The 23,511-nt window shown below is 37.0% G+C and overlaps 1 protein-coding gene across 7 annotated transcripts in view; it reads right to left on the bottom strand.

Moving 5' to 3' along the window:
* Nucleotides 1-213: 213 nt before the first annotated feature.
* The window catches only part of Adam23 (ADAM metallopeptidase domain 23), a 227,888-nt gene continuing 204,590 nt past the window's right edge, over nt 214-23,511 (bottom strand). For 3 of the 7 annotated variants that reach the window (XM_087206243.1, XM_087206237.1, XM_087206238.1), the window contains exon 25: nt 292-3,694. In XM_087206243.1, coding sequence (XP_087062369.1) covers nt 3,468-3,694 — 227 coding nt within the window. In that variant the 3' untranslated portion in view covers nt 292-3,467. Of the gene's footprint in view, nt 3,695-10,648; nt 10,740-15,428; nt 15,520-23,511 lie in introns of all 7 variants that reach the window. The other 4 variants (XM_087206239.1, XM_087206241.1, XM_087206240.1 and 1 more) reach the window with 3 other exon arrangements.

Raw genomic sequence — 23,511 nt, forward strand, 5'->3', positions numbered from 1 at the left:
GAATCCAATAGCACTGATTCCTAATCAGGAATGTGTTTATCATTCATCAAAGATTTTATTTTGCTCATTTATTGCTTAAATCTTCAGTAAGCCTTTGATTGAGGCTGGTGTTAAAACCATGATGCTAACAGGCACACGGCCGTTTAACCAACGACGCAAGAGAAGACAGAAAAGGGACGGAAGAAAAAAATGATCAAAGCATAAAGCTACACATTCTACATTAACCGAAGTTTTAATACAGACTAAAAGATGCATACAATGACGACTGAATCTCCATTCAGAGGCAGCCAACAAGATATAAATGAATTTATTAACTTCAAACAAAACTTTAGGTTGTACACTTACAAAATTACAAACCATTTAAAAATAAAAATTAACAATGAAAGCAACAATGACTATAAAACATGATGGGATGATGAAAGAAAGAATTCAAGTATTGTTTGTAAAGTTCCTCAGACATCAGTCTTGAAAAGCGTGTGCATTTCCCATCTTTGCATAGTAAAAAACAAACAAAAAAAGCCCCACACACATCACTTGATAAAACTCCACAGCTCTATGTGACGTATGTTTCATAACATGCACCTATGTGTACTGCTCATTGGTCTAGCAGGAGTAGCTCTAGTTCAGTGGGCTCATGCACTATCCCAGGTGAGTGATGACATTAGCGCATGTCTCCTCATCCAGGTGTCATTGATTATCACAGCAAAAGTACAGCAGGTGAAATGGGAACCTGGTCATCACTTAACACTCTTGTTGGGTAACATTAAACAGTAACATGCTTGTGCTTTGAGCTCAAATAAAAAGGAGTATCTACACCACAAAAATTGGCAAATGAATGTCATATGCAAGAGAAAATACAGCGAAGAGTTTGAAACTACATAACCTAACACCACCAAAAATAACTGTAATCCATTGTTTACAATATGGTTGCATTACCTTTCATATTCACACACAAAGCTTAAAGCTTGTGTATTTTACATATACACACAAATAATTTAACATTGGAGCATAGGTTTGGTTACCTATGAAACTGCCAGCATAATGAAAAGTTACACTGACATTTTTCATATGTACATAATATTTGGGGACCACTGTGGTCTGATTTAAAACATAACATCGCACATTTACAATGTTGTTCATGAAATGCTCAAAAGCTAATAATTAAGATTTATTTTGTAACCACCATGGTTTTATGTCTATTAAGTCAACACGGTGCCTCTGGAATTGAAATGAAATGTGGGTGGTGCAGTTAGCAGCAGCTTCGTATCTCCCAGTGAAGAAGATCCCACCAAGCAGTGCAAGGCAGGGAGAGATACCAAGTCTTCTGAGTTTCCTCCAACCTTCCTCTGAGCTGAAAGAGCCATCACTTCTCAGTAAAGGGATACAACCTGTGTCTTATGAAGCCAAGAGTAAGGCTGATAAACCTTATATATAGCCCTGTTATTATGATATAAACAGAGAGCAAGTTCTAGAGAAAGACTGCATACCTGTGTAGCACCTATTACTCAGAAAGCAATAATAGGATTAAGATGTTACGGTCTATGGTTCCTTATAGAAATTAAAGTTTCTGCTCTATGATCATGACAATCCTATAGTTAAAAATTCCTTGGAAGGGGGGAATACCACCGGTTTAATCAGTATGTTTCAGAACATTATCCTTTCCAAAGTCAAAGAAAAAGGTGTAAAAGTGAAGTCATGAATCTGGCTTTTTTCAGCCACCAATTTATACCACGAGTAGCACAACTGCATGTCTCGCTCCTAAAAAGAGGACACTGGTGAAGTGGGTAGGGGTGGGGAGGTGGAGCTCTCTGGGGCCTTCAATTAAACTCATCTCTGGACGGATGCTTACTGAAGTGACTTTGTAGAAGTCTGTACATTCAAAACAAAGCTAGGACCAAATTTCTTTATTAACTTGTTCACTTGACACTTGAATGGAAGCTATCTTGACCATAAATCGAAGAAATTAGTGAAAGTTAAGGAAACTCAGTGGGACTTGGGAACCTCAAGATTGCATCTGCAAATCTGCCTGGAGGGAATAGAATGTGTATCTGTCCATAGTAGAATCCCGTTACAATCCAGCACAACATTCCAGGGTCCACATAGTCCTGTGGGTCAATCAAGGTTTCCTGGAAACACCGCATACCAAAGTACAGCCTGTTTTCACAACGCGGAGAAGCAGGTTAATTGCTGCTTCTGTCCCATTACCACTTTAACAATGGGGTTCTACCATATAGATTTTGAAGCAGTAAAATGAAGCATGAATGAAATATTGACAATAGATATGAATAAAATGGAAAGCTTAATTTTTTCCAAGCTTTCAACATTTAAAATTTTTTTTTTTATTTAAGGCTTTAAGTTTATCCTCCTTTCACATTAAAGACAGGGAAAGAAAATTGTCACAACCAAAAATTAAAATCATGAGCTTGGCACTTCTGTGATTAATTTGAGAGGGTGTCTACTTTCTTACAGTATATACAGGTTTATGACATTAAAAATTTTAGAGACTTGTGAGTACATCTATTTTCATTTACATAATTTTTTGTTTTTGATATGGGTTACTTTGTTGTTTGTGTCCCCCATTTGTTTATTTTTCGTTTCAAACATACTAACATTAAGTTGCACCTGTTTTGTGCCCAAACTCCCTGCATCTGTGGCCACATTTGTCTTTTTAAACAACAATCATTAGACGTGTTACGAGAGAGGACAGGGACAAAAAAGGAAAGAAAGAACAAGAGGAAAGAAACAAAAAAGATGGGGAGCAAGCAACAAACAAATTTACAGAGAATCTTTACAAGAAAAAGATTTCAATTCAGACAAGTGAAAATGATGTGTCGAAATCTCTTATTTCCATATTTACATTTATAAAAGAACTGTACAATAGCATCATTGTTCAAATTCCAGCTCCCATTTCAAAGATGGTTGGTCCAGGGAAAAAAATAATAATAATGGGGGAAATGAATCAACAAGAGCACAGTCCCACTGAGTTCTGCCATGGGCTGGGCCAAAATGGGGAGTGGGGGTCACAGGGTATGGGGAAGGGGCTGGGGGCAGGGGTGCAGGAGAGGTTCACCAGGCCCAGGCAGTTTCTGTATGTTCATCTGTCATCTTCTCCTACTGAATCCCACTGTAGGTTTTGCGAAGGATTGGCTTGCTAGCTTGTTGGTGTATATATGCCATGCAGTTTTTACCCTTTTGAAAATTGGATCTTCATGCCACTGGAGTTTGTCATTGTTAATAAAAGAAAAAAAATCATGCCAGATCATTTTGAAGACACAAGTGCCAGCAGGCTGAGGGGAAAAATCATTTGCTATTTTAATGGGTCTTTTATTGCACTTAATTTTTTTTGTTCCTTTCTCCCTTAGTTAGGAGGAAAAAAAAAAAGATTCTGAACAGTTCTTTTCATAACACGATCTTTTAAACTCCCCCCGCCCCCCGTACTGACAGATCGTAGGAGGGGTTCTTTGAAATTATTTCCAAAAGGGACAGTTTTCTTTTACCCCCATCCTTGTCACCCCAACTTTGGCTCTGTAGTCATGACCACTCAAAGTTCTGGTTTCAAGACTTAATAGTTCTGGAAACATTGCTGGAAGTAGATCATACCCAGAACCCAACAGTGCAAGGTGGTGAGCGTCCAGTGCAGTTGATTCAGATGGGGCCTTGCTGAGTAGGATCAAATCTCCTCTTCTTGACATTTCTTCCAGAGCGCGTCAAAAGAAGATGCAAGCAGAGGGGAGAGAAATCCACAATATTAATCAGATGATGATGAGAGAAAGGTGATGATAATGACAATAATGCTAGTTTCAGAGCAAAGTAATCAACTCACACAGAGGCAGTCTCCAAAATAACTGGAAACACAAAGACGTTAATGCTTTCAAATGTCTTTACCCCTCCCCACTAGACTGCGCAGTTTTGTGAAGATCAAAAGACATTTCACATTGCTCATTTTCAATCACAATGAAACTCTGCAACCTATTTGGTCTTATTTCAGAAGAAAACGACATCGCGCTAATTCACTAGATGAAAATGATTACAGGGAGCACCCTTACATGTAAGGGGCTTCACGGGAGGAGCTGAGAAGAATTCTGAAGGTCTTATCGTTACTTCCCTCCAATCCCCAGAGCTCTGCGCCAGTGGACTGGCCTTTGCCAATGTGGCAAAAAAAATGCCTTGCTCTACTAAATTCTCTTCTGCCGTGGGTGTGTGAGCTCTTACTCCTCTATGGAACAAGCATTTTTCAAACTAGAAAGTTGAAAAGCAGAGTGCACAGTTAGATGGTACACTCAAAGGAGCATGGACACAGGTTTGGGTTAGTTAAGCAATGCAGCAATTTAGCACAGTTGAAAATAAGCAAGTTAAAATGCCTTTCTCACAGTGTCCAGTCTCCTAAAAAGTGGTTCCTATGTTTGAAAAGAGAAAAGAAAGAACCAGCAAGACACTACAACACCAAAAGTTGTCTGTAACCTCCCCATGGTCTGGCTTCATGTGGGGCATCAAGCAAGGGGCTCATGCATTGGTCTGCATACTGGCGAGTGCAATGCTCTGCCACTGAAGTATCATGCAATGCTGGAGACTGAGGTGTCCCCAGATCCCTCCTTCCCTTGCCCCTCACTCAGGGCCTAATAACCAAAACCTTCACAATAGAGTCCTCCTCCCCAATCAGTAATTTAAAATAAACACACCACCAAAGCTCAAATATGCAGAAAGGCATCCTGCGTTCTTATTGTTCCCAAAATGACCACTTTGATGCTTCTCTTTTGAACTAGCAAACAAACACTTTAAAATAAACTTCTGTTCCCTTAAAAGTTTTCATTGAAACACCTTCAGGAATGGCCTATGTATGTGGTATGAGATGGGTTGACCTACTGGGTAATCCACTGCAGCAAACACTATTTGAAACAGAGCTACTTGTTTTGCTTCACAATAGCCACCAAGTCTTCTTTTGAGTCAGTATTCTTAAAAGCAAGCAATGGTGATACTTGCTGCCCAGAAAACAAGGGGGGCAAATGGGAAGCCTCCCGCAATGTATCTCCCAGTGAGTCAGTTAGCTGTGAGGCACAGATCTGTGTCTGCTGCCCAAACCCATCCTCCCTGAAGTAGATTTTGAGGGCCACGTTTCCCCTTTGTGAGTCAGATGGGACAGACACCAACTACCTGGGCTTGAGAAATGACCTGTAGGGACCAGGGGTCCCTACTTAGTTAGCTATACATTGCTAGAATTCAGGAGAAATGTTAAGCATCTCTTCAATTTATCTGAATGCAGAAGAAAGAGCAAACCAAGCTTGCAATGTGCATGTAGGTGATTATACTGCCTGATCTAAATTTTGTAATCCAAATGCAAGAAAGGTCAGATAAACTGCCATGTCCAAGGTGATTTTTCAATGAAGATATGAAACTCCACTTAAGCCTAACATGACACCCAGGCAACCTCTGGTATGCAAAAGTGTATGAACCTTTTAAAAGGCTTTTGAAGCTTAGACTGCATTTTTTAATAGAGTGATGTTCTATTGGTGACTAGGTTCCTCGGTCAGGCCAAGGAGGCAAACCACCCTGTAGAAACATGTGTCTTCATTGCAAAATATGTATCCGTGGGAGGGGGATGCAGGTCCTTTGCTCTTCCACTGTTGCTCCAGATGGGGAAAGGCATGCTGCAGTCCAGGGGAGAGGAAACAAGTGACAAGGATGGAAAAGGGACACCCTGCAGGAAGATGACTGCCAAGCCTCCCACTTAAAAATGTAGAACCCACTATGGGCTACTGTCTGTCGAGAAGGGCCTGTCCTGATTTTGGGGGGTTTTTTCTTCAATTTTAATGTGAAAGCACAACTATTGTGGGTAGGCCCCTGCTGTCTCCTATTGCTTCTTCTGAAAACTCTTTGCTCAGTAGAATTCTAAAGGCAATTAACTTTCTTATGACCTGTGAGGTATTTCTGGGTCATTATAAAATACTAGCGTGCTCTATAAAACTCACAGTGACACAGTTTTCATCATTTTTTGCTACTTCCAAAGTATCTGGACTTCTGTCTCTAACATATATATTATATACACATGAGCATCTATACAAAATTAAAACTCTAGGTAATAATAGCCATCCCAGAGCTATAAAGCTTCCAGCTCTCCTATACTTATCTACTGCTATCACATTCTCATTTTTCCTATGCTGAATCCCCCTGCCCACTCCCAAGGACCCCTCACCAAATCCCTCCCAGGCCACCTTAGACTGAGTTCATACCCAGGGTGGCTGGATCAAGGAAATGCATTGTATCTTCCTGGCTAACCTAGCACCAACACCACCTGCTAAAGTTGGAATGAAAAAGTGCCTCAACCGGGAGCACAAGGCATTAGGGAATCTGGTTCTGCACTGGAATATGGTCATGGAACTTAGAAAAACAGCAGTCTACTTATCCTCTTTATGGAGAAACCAAATAAAATTTGTTCCATTTTCTAATTGTATAAAAATAAAACATCCTCTCCTCCCCTACAAAGGCATTTGATTTAAATATATATGTATATGTATATATAATTAGCAAAATTAAATTACTTTCTTAGGTACAGCCCTTTAAATTTCATTTTTAAAAATTTTTTTTCTTTTTTTTAAAATTTCATTTTATAGGAGCACACAGACCATCTTTTCCTTAGCATGTCTAACAAAATGGAACATAGGTCAAAAAATAATCTCTTAGAGCCAAAGTCAGGCTAAGTGTGAACTTGTAGCCCTAGTGACTTCTCAGAGAGAGAAAGGAAACCACATATTACTCACATTACTCACAAACTTGCAATAATTACTCATGTAGTAAATGAAGATGTTGACTCTCAGGAGCTGCTCTGGGAGGCCAGCACAGCCACTGTTGGAAGTGATGGAAACCCACTTTGTAACTGGACCCCACAGAGAGCAGCAGTGCGACAGTGGGAGATATGATGGGGCTCCACAGAGCAAGATGTTATAATATGGTGGCAAAGCTCAATATGCAGCCTGGAATCTGCGTGACCTGAACTGCCAACAAACTGACACTGTTAACGTTTTATGTTCTTTTCCTAGCATCAGTAAGAGTTTCTCTTTTTCTATTACCATAAACTATGTTGTTGATAAATATTGTGTGCATAGAAATAGCCACAGTGCTCATCTCTAAATGCCTGTATGTAAATTTGGGAATGTCAGATCAATAGCCTTGCCCAAAGTAATAATATAATCCTGTTCATTTTTAAATACATATATGAAATTCTCATTTCATTTTTCCTAAGCTTTGAGGAAGACACTACTAAAATGATCTATCATCTGCTTGATTTGTTTTAATATCCAGCAAAAACAACGAGCCTAATAGTTTAATTGAGAGCATTATCATTTCACGTTAGGTAGGCATCCAGTGCTTCCATGAGTCAACCAGGACAAGAGGTTAAGAATCTTCTGTGTCACAGACTCATAAATGTATGCTCCGTGTAGGTGATGAAGAGGAAAAGGAGCTTAGGGTGAATAGAAATAAAGGCAGATACAGGGGAAAGGTGGATAAATTGTGTGCCTCGTGCCTATCTTCATTTTCTAGGGATTTCTTGGAGTAAATGTGAAGACCCTAAACATCTGGGAATCTGTATACTAAATCATCCTGTAGTATCCTCACACTCCTGGATTATGGAGTGTGGGTTGCATCAAGGTTACTAAGCTATACCCACCACTTGACTCAACATGTCAGAATATGTAAAAGTATAATCACTCACCAAATAAAGAATTATTTCTTTTTAAAAATTCTACAACCTTCCTGTAGAAGTCTTGTTTGCATTAACCAAAGTTTTTAAGATTCTGCTATTTTTGTTGAAAAGAGGTAACCAAATTTTTAATTTCAAATCACAATAATTGATAAATCATCATCACTTTACACACAAGGGCACGCATTCATACATGCACCCACACTCATATAGTCATGCTTTCTGTCATGTATTTTTGTTCTAAAAAATATCATTTAAGAAAAGAGTTATAAAGAAAGACAGGTAATGTCAGGGATCACAGAATAGCTGTATTTCTATTTATACTTGTGTATTTGAGCAGATCACAGGTGGTAAGCTACTTCTCCCACATCTCAGAGTACTATACCTAAGGAATGTCACATTAAGAAAGAATAATATCTTCTCTGGGCAATTAATAAATTTTGCTTTAATCTAAAAACTTACATGTACTCATATTCTTCAGGTGATTTTGCTCATTTCTCCTCTAGTAATAAAAACACAATTTCAAGATGGATTCCCAATAGCAGTATTTAGAGCAATCTTTGTTACAAACTATATTCACTTCAGATCCTAAAGGAACCTGTTTTTTATTTACATTGAGCTTAAAGAAATACTTAAAGGCTTTCAGTTCAACTAACAAAAAATTGTACTTCCTAATTATCTGTAAATTAATAGTCTCCAAAATTGCCCAAGAGGTGGGCAAACCTAAACACTATCATTCAGCAACAAAAGTCTTTTATTGCAAGGTAAAAGTAATTATTTAAGGCTTAGTACAAACCACACAGCTACCATTAAAGTGTAAAGCAAATCAGGTAGCAATTAATACTCAGCATGAAGTGCAGAGGATTCTCCAGATTCAATACTAAAGCAGAGAATTATTCTTAGTCTTCATTTTTCTTGCTAGGTGGCGTGAAAATATTTACTTCACATTTCCGTATGCCATTCCAATTTCCCTTAAGGTGATCATTAGAGTCAGAGGGCAGGGGCACTGACCTACCTACATAACAATCCCCAAGAGGCAGGCAGCAGAAGCTGGCCCTGACCTTGAGATGTGACTGAGTGCCAGTCCCCTGCCTTTTCTCCTGCTCTTCTGATGATTAGACTCCTCTCTTGGATAAAAATCATCTGTACAGGGCCTAATCCACTTATATACACAGTGATAAAGGCTTCTCCATTTGTCCCCAAAGAAACATGCAATTCAAGCTGTGAGCTAGGCCAGGCCACCGTTTTGAGGTCCTGCTACCGAATCGTGTGCTTTTATCTCCAAATGCCAAAATGGTCAATTTGACCTTGCACATGGCTGTCTGGCAAGGATGCAGAGTGGTTCTGAGACTGAAGTTTCTTACTGCCAAGAAGGCACACACCTGGGCGCACTTAGAAAAAGGGCAAAGGCACTTTATAAAATCACAGAGAATGTTATTACTATAATGACATTAGTTATGGGACACTAAGAAAAGGCTTTGCTGGAATAAGGCCAGCCCGAACAAAACTACAATTTCGATGAGATGCCACACAGGTGACTATCTGGGTGATTTGTCTTGTTGAAGTCATAAGAAATCCAAATATCACTTGCCCATTGTGTGTGTGTTTGCGAACACACTGATGTCAAAACTACTGTTTCACTAAACAAGTTCAAATTTATAAATATTTCTGCAGAAAAGAAGTATCATTTGATAATACCCTTCCAAGTTGAAGTCACTCAAAAAAAGTATGCCTACTCATTAAATCTTCATATGATAACAAGTTAGCAGAAAATGTTGAATTTACTTAAATCACCTGGGGGGGATTTTTTTTTTATAACTTAGATGGAGTGTTGGGGAAGGAGATAGAAAGAGAACTAAGATGTGTTATGTACATGTGCAACTGCCCACAATGAATGTAATCAGTATGTACTGCAAATATGTATAAAATATATATTATATAAATATATATTTTTTTAAATAACATTTTAGCTAGTTTAAATATATTGAATTCAGGATTCCAAAATAAAATAAAGTTCATAATTTAAGACAATTATTCGATTAGTTTAGGACAAAAGCTTCCTCAATTGTGTAACTGGATGGAGGTAAAGTGGGTTTTGAATGTGGCTACTGGTCCTATTTTCCACTTGTTTCAATAGATCTAGTTGAAACTTAATTTATCACAGAATATTTGGCACAAGAGGGCTTACTGACAAATCATCATAATCAACTCAAAAAAGGTGCAAACAAGTGATTATCCAATGAATCTGAGGTACCTCCAAACTAGATAAATCGGTTTTTAAATTTCTAATGATAAATAAGGTTTATTTTCAATTATTTAGCATAGTCTATTAAAGTAATCTCAGATGAGTGATTAATGTGCAACCCAATCTAAAAGGTCACTATGAAAATACATGATGCCTGTCAGTCATGTCAACATCAGCAGTTAATTAGAAAATATTAAGTGTCACAGAGCCAATGATTTCAAATTCGAATTTTAAACCAATTCAGTTAGCTAGGAAATTAATGAAAATATTTTTTATAAATAAAAAAATTTTCAAATCACAAAGTTACATATTACACATGAAAAATAATGACCATCTGTTTACTGAGGTTGTGAAAATTTCAATGGAATATAAACCAGTTTTATATAGATATAAACACTTTTGTTTCCAATCTATATTTCCTTGTCTGAGTATAAATGAAAGGCTCTCAGAAGGCGTGTTCCAGTAATGAGCTAAATAATTTCTGCTTTGTTTTCGAACAGCTGCCTATGAATTTCTTCTATTTTTCATGTTTTTCCACTTGCCTGATATTTCAGACTTCCAGTTTCTTCTTTTCTAACCTACCTCTGAGTAAAAGTGTTTATTTGCAGTTTTACTGTTAAAATCTTGTAGCAGGAACTCAAAACTTGGTTATGTAAGCAGAAAAGAGAAGCGCCAGAACCACTGAGAAGACATGCGGCATTGCTTACTTAAATCCCCAGCCTGTGCCCCCAAGGACAATAGCTGCTACCAGGATGGCACCAGCGATGGAGCCTATTATGAGATTGGTGGCACTAGGACCTGTGACAAAGGACCACGGGAAGAAAGTCATATGAGCCAACCACTTTGGATACCACAGGCAAAGGCAATTTCAGGAAGTAAATACCCTGTTGTACAAGATCACTTAACATTTAAATCACCTTTATTTACTTAGCTTAATCACACTTCAGATGCCAGTCAGTGATTGCTTGGATCTATATCCCTTTAAATCTAAAATTTCTGCACCGTTGACAATCAAGTTCCATTAAATTCATCTTTCACAGAATTTGAAGCAAATAGGCCCCGTTGCCATTCTGTGTGCCTTTTGTCTCTTCCTTCCCCTCCCCCAATATCATAAATCAAACAAGCAAATGCACATAAAGAACACAATTGCATTAGAATTGGCTCAATTTGACTGACAAATAGGACATGAAAAGAGGGAAAATTATTCTTCTAAAGTGCTCTTCCAAGCAACACAAAGTTGTCTGGATGCTTATCATTATTATTATTATTATTCTACATTTGGGGACGGTTAAACTTCAGAAGTCAGAAAGGAAGACCAATAAAGACCTGACCAGAAAGCTTTGCTCTCAAATACTTCTCAGTTCTTAGTGTTAAACACCAAAATGAAATTCCAAAGGCAAGACGTAAAAGAAGCATACAATTAACTTGTGTAATTGTGAGGGGAAAAGAATGCCTTAGATTCAATGAGAATACCTTTTAAATTCTCATTTACTACTACAAGAAATTTGAAGCTTGGTGATACAAAAAAAAGTGGGGGGAGTTAGTAGAAAAACAGCACGAAAGACAACACAGATAGTTTCTGTCAGTTGCCAAATAATTGATAACAAATTCCAGGAACTCCACTCCTCTCCCTGGCTCAAAATTTTAAAATCTAAGAACTGTTAAATTTATTACAAGAATTATATTAAATCTTACATCCTCCAGGACATTAATATGCAGGTACAATGTCGCCTCACCACAAAATACTTTCAGTCCTAACTATATATAAGGTGTGTTCCCAAAAGACAGTGTTTACAGTAAAAAGATTCATTGTCGTGAATCCTCCTCAAAATATCCTCCCTAGCTTGCAGACTTATTCCACCATTTTTGCCATTTTCTGAAGCAGTTCTGGAAGTCTTTTTGTAAGGGTCTTCAGTTGCACTGTTATAGCTGCCTTGATGTCTTGAATCAATTCAAAACATTATCTGTCATGGTCATTTTGACTTTGGGGAAAAGCCAGAAGTCACATGGTGTCAGATCTGGTGAACAAGGTGGATGAGGATGCTGTAATGTTTTTGTGAGCCTGCCTTACTGCTGAATGATCCTTGGTTGCAGCATTCACCATGTATTTTAATCACACCTTATAAACACACTCATGAAAGAGGACTTCCTGAACTGCTTCAGAAAGTGGGAAGAACGGTGGGATAAGTGTGTTCAAACAAAGGGAGAATATTTTGTTTTTTGGGTTTTTTTGGTACTGGGGATCGAACTCGGGTCCTTGTGCTTGTGCAGCAGGAGGCGAAACCACTGAGCTAAATCCCCGGCAAAGGGAGAATATTTTGAGGGGAACTGACGGCGATGTGTCTTTTACTGTAATAAATTTTAAAATTTAAATATTCATCGTACACTTGGATCAGACCTTGTATCCCTGTTCCAGAAGTCACAAGGCCAATTATACTAATTTTCCTAAAATCTTCAAGTTCATATATACTTCCCTTTCTGTGTAAAAAGTTCTCTTTTCTGCTCACATCAGTGCCCTCAACTGTGTACATAAATGGATGCCACTTTCAGCTGCACTAAAACTGTGTGCATGATGTTTATAGCCAGACACTGGGTGTGAGCGGGCAGGTGGAGGATGGCTGCAATGGAGTCCCAGGGATGCAGCTCTCTTCCAGTTCCTGGGCTATGTCTGATATGGTATTAAAACAGAGGTTCTACAGAACTCGAGTCTCAGTAGCCTTTAGAGATCAAGCAATAATAGTAAATAATAATAATCAGAGCAATAAAAGCACTTAAACATCGAATGCTTACTATGCACAAGGGCAGTTCTGAGCATGTGCCATATTTTGTAGCGCTTGATTACCACAAAACCTATGAGGTAGGAATTATGATTATCCCCATCCAACAGATGAAGGAACAGAGGCTTCTAGAAGTTAATAAGGGATGGAGGCAAGATCTGTCTGACTCTAAAACTTATTCTATAAAGCAAGGCTCAGCAAACTACAGCTCATCAAATCTGCACTCACTACTTGTTCTTACAGACATCTGCTTGGAACACAGCCATGCTTACTCGTTTACACACTGTTTGTGGCTGCTGTTTTGCTAAGACAGCAATGTTGGGAAGTTATAGCAGACACCCTGTAGTCTACCATCTGGCCCTTTATAGAACCTTTGCTAATCCTTGCTCTGATGAAACTTTATTCCATTTACACATATTTCCTTCCTACATTTCAACAGGGGATCAATTTTTGAATTAAAAAAATTTTTATCACCATGTATACATACTATACTTTGGATAATTTGTACTTTGTAGCTCAAAAAGATAGATTGGGATGAGACTCATTACATAATCCATGTGAAATAATTCCCGATCCATGATTATAAACTGAGAAGTAGAAATAAGAAAAAAAATTAACCAAGTTTGATCCCTGGTACCAAAAAAAAGAAAAAAAATTAAATCTGTCCATGGAATCTTTAGTGACTAAATGAACATGACACTATCAGCTAATTCAGGAAGTGTTAAGACATTCTATAGTGTAGTATTTGAATTTTATTTTTAAAAAACTATATCTACTTAGCAATTATGAAAACGTGGAATTGTAAGGAAAAAATAAGTAAACTAGTTGGTAAAAAGAGTCTTTAAAACAAGAATGATAATAAATCTTTCTTAGAAAAAAATATTTATACACTTATACAAACTTACCTGACACAACCAGAAATAGCAACAAACCAACAACACCGAAAGAGGATGGATGGAAATGAATGCTGGCAACAAGGACTAGGTTATACAACATTTTTTACTTTGCCCATCTCTAAGGCTTAAAGGAAGGACTTTTAAAACTTACTCCTCCAATTAGCATATTTCAGGACACCAAAATTATGGTCAATAAGTAATATATAAGCACACTGGGGTGGTTTTTAGAAAACTGCCTTTCTTTTTCTGAAGAATTTCATATAAATGTATGGGTAGAATTGTTCCATGGGGAGAAAAGTTACTGTTTTAAATAATCTAGCCAAGAGCCCTAAGGTGATATTTTACAGGACAAAGTTCTTGTTATTTCTAAATAGTTTATCTCTATTGCATACTTTATTCCTAACCAATAAAGAAACAAAATCTCTTTTCCAGTATTTCTCCTGCCTACTAGGTTTACAGTCCATTCTGATGGGCATGAATTAAAAGATTCAAGGCTGGTCAAAGTCTTTCCTTCTAGAGGAGGAAAGATTCATGCCATTTTCAGCAAAATGTGACCTGTCACCTGCTCCCTTCATAATGCTATCCTGGTGCCTGGATCTCCCAACTTCAAGAACGTAAGAAGAGAATCCACATGTTGTAATAAATGGCACCAAGTTGGACCATGTCCATTGCTATTACCATGCCCATGATTTGAGCTGGTCCAGTAAAGGGTATCTGGTGATCCTTAAGATACCAGTATTTCAGTTCTGGTCTACTGTGAATGTTACCACATCACTAGCAGAGTAAATAGAGAAGAGTGTGTGAAGGGCTACTTCTGCCATTCGTAAATGCTCTTTCTATAATTAGGAAGAAATTCCAGTAATTTTTCAGCCTACAGTTGAGCAACCTTGTTAAGTAGTATCCCAGAGAATGCATGGCTACTCTGATGATACAGATCACGTGCAGAGCCACCTAAATAAAGGCAGCAGACTTACCGGGCAAATGGCACTCAGCACCTTTATTTGTACACTGAATATTTTTAAGACAAACCACTATATGAACTGCAGCTGTTCATTTAAGGTGGTGCTGGTCCAGATTAAATGTTTTGACTCTTAATGCTCCTTGCTCCCAAATATTTACTTAAACTTCAATCTGAATTATTAACCCATTTTATAAGAAAAAACAGGTAATATCCTAAATATCTTCTTTTAGAAAACTGAGCTGAAGCCCCTATATCATTCTAAATAAATGGAGGAAAAAATTTAATGGCTATCATTCTTATTATCTTTTAAAAGTGTTATAGCTGGGGCCGGGGATTTAGCTCAGTGGTTCAGCCACCTGCCCCAAAAGCGCAAGGATCTGAGATCAATCCCCGGTACCAAAAAAAAAAAAAAAAGAAAAGAAAAGTGTTATAGCTGTGGATAACTCCTAATTGTATACATGGATTTGTCTGGTGAAGAATAAATTCATTGTAACAAAGAAAACACTCATATAAAAGAATGTTTGCCAATAAATAGTTTGAAGGTTTTTTTAAAGGTCTGTAATTTTAATATTACTTTTACAAATGGAGAAGCAATGGAAGTTTTGGACTATTGCCTTGAGAATAGAACAGAAGCACCCCAGTGTTGTTTTATGCCCCACATTGTTCCAGACAGGAGAAGGTTCTATATTGCACAAGAGAAACACAGGACACAAACACATCCAAACCACACCACAAATTTTACCAGCACAGGAAACACAGTCAACGTGACAAAACATGGAGGGGTTGGGTACCAAGCATCGCCTTGCACACCAGGCACCAAACAAAACACTCTGAAACTCAGAAGGATGCTTACTCTATTCCCCACCCTGTGCCTCCAAAAATCACCCCCAGGGCCAGAATGGTGCCGGCCACAGCCCCTATGAGCCTGCTTGTAGCCATGTTCACTGTGTGGAGGGAAAATGGAGATTTTTTTTAACAGAGGAAAACAACACACTGATTTCACTGACATACAAAATACCCTCAGTAGGAAATGCTTTGAAAGTAAGTTAAATACAGAAATCTGTTTTCCAATCTTGAAATTAAGACTGGCAGATACTTTAAAGATATTTGAGGATAAATTTAAATTTACCTTCAAACTCCACATAGCCTAAAACATAAACTCTTACAAATACTTTTAAACACAAAAATGATCCAATTTGAGTCACATTTCCTACCAAGTATGAGATAAAACTAAAATGAAATTTAAACTGCATAATAGCAAATCTACTTTAATGACAAAAATGATGAACCATTGATATATTTTTCACAAAGTTCTAAAAGTGTAAAATTTACTTAAAATCTTTTCCAAATTCAGAATATCTCATTCAGTTTTGTGAAAATCCTTTGAAATTTAAAAGAGTAGCTTTAAAATTAAGTGCATCTTATCTGTGACCTTATTCAAAGGTACATTTCAATTACTATGTCAAGTTTTGGATTTCTGTCTTAGAATGTGGACACTTAGTTTTTTGCTATAGCCATGCTTGGAGAGAATGTTTGGGTCTCTGGAAAACTGCACCAGATGTGCAGGCTGCCAAGTGGTTTATTGCTGCAGAGCAGGATGCCACAGCTTCCAGATACTGTGTCAGAAAAGAGGCCAGGAATGAGTAGCAGTCTCCGACGTTTTCTCTACACGGATAACATGGAGTTTGGTTTTAAAGGAAGAAGGCAGATTATTTAGGGTTGTGAATGTGTGACTGCACAGATGTGTGGATGCATAGTCCCTTATCGCCTATGCAAATCAACAGTACTGCCTTTAGTCACCTCATCCATGAAAACAGATCTGCTTCACACAAATTGTGCTATAAAACAGTGAAACAAAACAAAGAACCAGAACTGAAACTCGAAGTCACAGTTTTTTAAGGCTTTGTACAGGGTTCATTGACTTTTTTTCCTGCAGTACTGGGGACTGAACCCAGGCCCTTGAGCATGCGAGGCAAGTGCCCCGCTACAGAGACATACGCCCAGCTCTCACCGACCTTCTTAGCAAATTTTCTACCTAAAGACAAGAGAGGACTTGGCTCTCTGACCCCATTGAGCAACTGCATAATAACTGTATTTTAGGGCCAGGGATTTAGCTCAGTGGTGACGCCACTTGCCTCGCAAGCGCAAGGTCCTGAGTTCGATCCCCGGTACCAAAAACAAAACAAAATAAAAATAACTGCATTTTATTAAAGATATAATATGAATGAGAGGCTAGTGTTATAAACTGGGTACAACTTGAATTGTCCTAAAAACAAAACAAAACAAAACAAAACAAACAAAAGATAGCAGATACAACAAAACTCTATTGAACCTATTGAGGGGAAAAGGAAAAAGACCAACATATAAGGAGGACTAATTTTTTCCAAATGTGACAATGCATTATAATTCAAAACAATCCAAACTACAGTTCAGATTTTCAAATTATGGAGGCAAACACTGGGATGGAAAGGTACTCCAAATATAAAGTTTCAATGTTTAAGACCCTAAAAATCATTGCTTTCAGAACCCTAAATTAACTAATACAGATTATTTTATAACGTTTTTTTCCAGTACCTGGATCAAACTCAGGATCTTGCACTTGCAATGCAGGCGAGATGCCACTGAGCTAAATCCCGGCCCTATTTTATAACTTTTTTAGCTTAAGTCATATCCATTAGACTCAGAGCAGAAGCGGGTGAAAGTCCTATTAGCTTTTCAATTTTTATGTAAGCTATATCTGATAAATTGTAGGAAAAACATAAAATGGGATGCTAAATGAATGTTTGTTAATTTTTTTAAATTATAACTACAAAAGATGAAAAATATTTTTAAAAAGGCTTTTGTATGTGCTATGGTATAATTTTTCACGGCGGGAATAAGACAGTTAGGCAGCCCACCCTGCAAGTGTTACAATCTCAGTCAGGGAACAAGAAACTTATCTAGATACTTAAACAGATATAGTCTGTAATCTCCACTGAGAAAAAATAATTATCTTCAAATTCTTAACTGATAAGTACTCCTAACAGAGTAAGATAAAAGAAAGCTGAAAAATAGCTTTTTCAGAAATGCACTCTACAATTCTGCTCTCCCTACCTCTTGCTAGTTTTAGTTCTGGTACACTGAAAACCATGTAAAGATCCATCGGATTCTGTGTCATGATAGTGAACAATTAGTTACCTCTTTAAGTGCTGGCTAAGCATGTTTTTAGTTTGACTGATTTAATTGAGTGGCCTTCAGGTGGGTAGATTTTTAGAGCAGACATACTTGAGAATGGAGGTTGTAGCTATTTTCATAGCTACAAGGATTTATCATGTCACTAAAAAAACTTTCTTGGTTCTGTGGGGGCCTATGATGTAGCTTTACTTCAATATGTGGTTATTATATAATTGCATTTTTTCATTCATTCACTTACTCATTTATTCATTACTAATTGGCTTCTTTTCTCCCAGGCATTATTCTGAACACATGATGATGTACCTTATTTTTCTTCTCATCCTACCAAACCTGAAGACAGAGTTCTTAATGCTTCCAGCTAACAGCACAATCTTCATATCAGGAGTTTAACTTTGCCCTCTGACACAATTGCCTGTCATTATAAAGTGTCTTGTGGACCCTGTAAATTACCTAGCAGTGTTTTCATGTTTATTTCAGTTACGGGTTTATCATTTTTACCCTTGGTAACTGCTCTCTGAGTCCTACTAAACAGTGGAATTTTTGATCAGCCTGTAATAGTAAAATATAAACTAAATTTTCTCTTGTCTAAGATTCTCTATTTTATATGTAGAATTCCTCCACAGACAAGTCATGCTTCAGATATTTAGATACTGCACTCTTTTGAAACTGAGTGGCTGTTTTCTTTGAGTTCCTGAAACAGGATGGTGCACTATTTCATTCATGTGATTCCAATGGTCAAACGTGTCTAAAATCCTGTGTCCCTTAATCTTTCAAAAGGAAGAGGCAACAAAAGCCATCATTGGTCTTTATAAACCAATGGTCTTTCTTCAAGGATTTGTAATTTTGCTAAAACTTAGGATGAGAAATAATACTAAATAAAACTTATACTTCATAGTAAAATACTGGCATCACAATCAGAGATTTTATCTTGCTCCAAATTTCAATATATTAGACATATCTTTGACCTCCTTACTGTTTTCCATGAAATTAAAAAAATAAAGTCCTTTTTTGATATATTGGGACAAATGTCTGAATGGATGGACAATAAATTATTTCATTAAGAATATTACATCAAGGGCTGGTGGCAGAGCTCAGTGTTAGAACACTTGCCTAGCATGCACGGTTATATTCACAAAAAAGAATGTGATTTTGATTTATGCTATGAAAATATGGAGTTTTTCTCAAACTCATAGTTACTAAAACATTTTAAAACTTGGCAATTCCTTAAGTTATTGATGAGACCATGATTAATGAGAAAAATGGCTAGGTAACACATAATTATACACAAACACAATCATATATGATAATCTTATCTAATATACAATATGAATTATAAAATCAAAGATTTGTACACTCACAAAGTCATCAAAAGGACAGGTGCAAAAGGTAAATGTAAATACTAAATACTTGAGTAATTATTAAAATGTAGAAAACATTTTCAAAATTCTAAATTTTAATGATTCTTTAATTCCATATTAAGCATAAATGACAAGTTACTGACCAGTTAATAAGCTTAATCATTGCTTAGTTTCACCCTTTATACTTATCACTGTACCCAAAGAACTAGCAGAATAACTTAATTCAGCTTTCAATGAGGCTGTACGGAATAACAGAAAATAATGTGACAGGCTCAAGCTAAGGTGATTAAATTTTATTTTTGTCTTTATCACTAATTAGCTGCTAAGCCTGATAATTAAGTTAGTTTTCTCATTTATAAAACAATAGGGCTGGACTGAACTGCCTAGAGGGGACTTTTTATCTCTGATTTGATGGCTGTGGTCTTGATTGAAGGGCCTGGCCCAGGCTTCCTAGGGGCAATGTTTCTGCCCATACATATATCACGGAAAACATTTCATGTGATCCAGTTTCTTCTCTTCCCTCATATGTTAATGCCATGATAAACTCAAATGAGAGATGTTCCACTGTATTCCACTATAATCACCATGCAAAGATGTCTATGAATTGCCAAAAATAAAGTATACTGGACATGGATCTACTTAGAGCAAGTGGAAATTCTTTTAAGCAAAGTTAAAATGTATTCTACCCTTGTAGAAAATTTCTTTCAGTGATTTCAGTGGAAACAAGTTGAGAAAAGAGGGATAAGAGAATTTTAATCTATGGAATAAATGACAATGTAGAAAAATGAAGGAAATAATATGTAATAGAAAGTCTTTTTGAAAATTCTTACTCTGGAACCTGGTGGGACAGCTCAGTGGCAGAGCACTTGCCTAGCACAGAGAGGCCCTGAGTTCAATTCCCAGCACCACAAAAAAGAAAGAAAATTTTTATTTATGGCATTTGTGCTTCAAGATCCTATTTCTTGTCTTTTGATAATTTTTGTTTGAGAAGCTGGGGTGATACCCCAGTAGGTTTTACTATGGGTCCACTGTGAACAACCTTAGCAAGTACAATGACTACAGTGGCAATGACTATGTGGATGTTTTGAGTCTCTACCCAGATAGAGAAACTGAATTTCTTATTCTTTCTTTTTTTTTTGGTATCAGGGATTGAACTCGGGTCCTTGCGCTTGCACAGCAGGCAGCGGAACCACTGAGCTAAATCCCTGGCCCTTAACTGAATTTCTTTTCTTTCTGCAACTTATAATTAAAAAGAAATAACCATTTTAGATATCCCCCAATCATAATATAATAATATGATAGAAAGGGAGTCACAGAATTCACCTTTAGTTTTGCTGATTTGATCTTGATCCAAAGGGCTACAGTTCTGTGCAACTGAATGCCCAGATTAATGATTTTTTAAAAAAGGAATATTTTCATTATGTTTCTTCAATTTTTATCCATATCAAGAAAGTGCATTAAATAAGAGTAAGTATTTTTAGTACCCTCTCACTGCATCTGTACAGAATATGTTTGTCTATGGATGTGACTAGCCAGGTCTGCTGAGTGCCGCTTATATGTGGCAAGCACTGGAGAGGGCCCAAATAGTGTGCTGAATAAAGTAAGGGCCACCAAACCAATCAGATCTCGAGAAACAAGATACAGTGTGCAGTTATGGAGAAAAACTTGGGAACTCAAACGCTGCAGAACCTACAGTCAGAACCGTACTGATTGCATCAATACTGTGAGCTCATTACCTAAAGTCAACACAGGAAATAGATATGAATAAACTTCAAATCAGCACAAACATGCAGCACTTCATTTCTTTTACATATTCTCAAATGGAAGTAATGAAATATTTACTGACTGTCCACTATGTGCCAGAGATGTACTCTCTTTTAAATTTTAGACAGTCAATTAATGGATAAAAATAAATGGAAAGTGCATTCTCTTTGCATCTTCTCTTAACCAGAATATTAAAAATAAAATCCTAAAATCTACAACAAAGTTTTAAATGTTTGACTTCTGTTCTTTCTCATTTCATTAGTATATTAATAGGTTTTTCTAAAGAAATGAAAAGATATAAGTAATCATTACTGATGAAACTATTGTTTAGTTATACTAAAACTGCTTAGTTTTTCTGGAAATATAATGACTTACAAAAATTTCTGATCTTAATTTCTATTAATGACTTCTTTTCAACTTAATCAACATTATTAGAAATTCAGAAGAATTTTAACAATATTGATACCAATGGATGTCTTTATTCTATGATTCACTGTCTTCTCTAAGAATAAAAAAAGAAAAACTTGCAAAAGAAAAGAAATACATCAAAATGCCTACATTCACTACCCATGAGTTCTGAAATTAAGGAAGATTATTACTGCTTTTTAAATCTTTTCTGAATTTTCTATAAGGAGCATATACTTTCCTTATGTTTTCTACTGTAGAACTTTTCTGCAACAAATATTTATGACTTGAATAATCAAAAAGTTATTTTCTTAAAGACAGTTTAAAATGCCACCATATTAAATAAGAGAAAACAAAACAAAAGGCAGCTGTGAGTACCCTCTCCTGTAGCACATAGTGTTTGCTTTATGTCCCCAAAGTTAACTTTTCTTGGGACAGGTAGGTGACGGGAGTGGGGAATAGCTAGAACCAGACAATTAATATCCCCTACTGTATCTAAAGAAGGGCAGAGGAAGCACAGGTCTGCACCGGCATCTTTATACATCACCAGAGGGAACTGCATCTAGATCTTTTGTTGTTGTTGTTTTTTGTGGGGTTTTTTTGGTACCGGGGATCGAACTCGGGTCCTTGCACTTGTGAGGCAGGCGACGGAACCGCTGGGCTAAATCCCCAGCCCATGTTGTTGTTGTTGTTTTTAAACAGACATGTATGGAGAGAATAAACTGCTGCTTCTCTTGTCAGAGCCTAAGTCTCCAAATCTAACTTCTGAAGGGGATCCAAGAATGTTTTGTTCTAGTTTTAAAGCAACAAAAGACTAAATGTAAGATGGAATGGGTTTGCTTTCAGAAATAGAAAAAAGAGCAGAAATAGACTGTGAAGCTGTGATAATGATAATGACTCTTATACAAAATTTTAATATCCTGGACATGTTAAGCAAGTTCATGATATGTGGTTGTTTTGGTTTTTGTTTTTTGTGGTACCGAGGATCGAGCTCGAATCCTTGCGCTTGTGCAGCAGGCGGCGAAACCACTGAGCTAAATCTCTGGCCCTATGATATGTGTTTTGTCATATCTACTTTACAGAACAATTCACGTGCATTCAAACAAGCCCACATCTCTTCAGGTACTGCAGCTACCAAGCTTTCTCTGCTTATGGGGTCACTTTCCTATACAGATTACACTTAAGTGCAGAGTTTATTTAAATGAATTTTTAGTCAAAATAAAGCTGATCAACATGATACTATTTCTCATGTGCTTTTCTACCTGAAGGAGGAAAGTATGACAGTTATTTAGAAACTACTGAGAGCAGTATCATGAAAAGGAAGCTGATCTACAATGTCATGACTGTATTTCAAAACTGATTCTGGCTGGGCATGCTGTCATATACCTGTAATCCCAAGACTCTAGCAGGCTGAGGCAGGAAAATTGCAAGTTTTTAGCCCAGCCTAGTGACTTAACCAAGACCTTGTCTCAAAAAGTATAAAAAATGGGGGCTAGAGATATAGCTCAGTGTGAAGGCCCAGGGTTCAACCCCCAGTATCACACAAACAAAACATTTTGTTTCTAGTAATCCTTAGTTTCTCAGGTAGAGTGCTATAGATGCTGTGGTAAGCCTATTCCTAGACATAACAAAGACAGCATGAGTCTAAGATTAGGCTTGTGGGTCGGTCCTGATCCCACTGTGACCTCTGGTTGCCTGGGTAACACATAGTATGTCATCTGACCTCAGGGCCTAAGCGTCCTGTCACACAAACAGAGGGCAGTATGAGGTAGCCACTGAGACTTCTAATTCTACAATTCTAATTTTTCTCCTCTTAATAACTGATTAAAACAAAGATATGGACCGTTCATGTTTTCTCTCAAGAACTAAAGTCCTTCTCAATCAAAAAGTGTTTCTAAGGAGCATGGGAGACTACAACTCCCTCTGAATGGATACAAATATTGAAGAATAAAAAGACTATCTATCAGAAAACTAGCATAGCTTAGACAAAAGTATAAAATCATTAGCATTTGTGATTATGGGAAAATGAAGACATTTAAAGGAGAGAAAGGAAACTGGATTAAAGGATATCTGTATATTTTTACTTCTTAATCTCAGTTCTAGGCTAAGAAGTAATTCAAAAACATTTTTAAAAACATGACAGACATTGAATTATTATTTTTGCAACAAGATGCATTATATATTTTAATGGAAAAATAGATATTCTTTATGTGCCTCCTTTCTAATCTAGTGTGC

This window comes from Heterocephalus glaber, unplaced genomic scaffold (genome assembly GCF_053883595.1).
Source record: "Heterocephalus glaber isolate CG9 unplaced genomic scaffold, H.glaber_assembly_v1.0 deba00000621, whole genome shotgun sequence".
In the NCBI taxonomy this organism is placed as follows: domain Eukaryota; kingdom Metazoa; phylum Chordata; class Mammalia; order Rodentia; family Bathyergidae; genus Heterocephalus; species Heterocephalus glaber.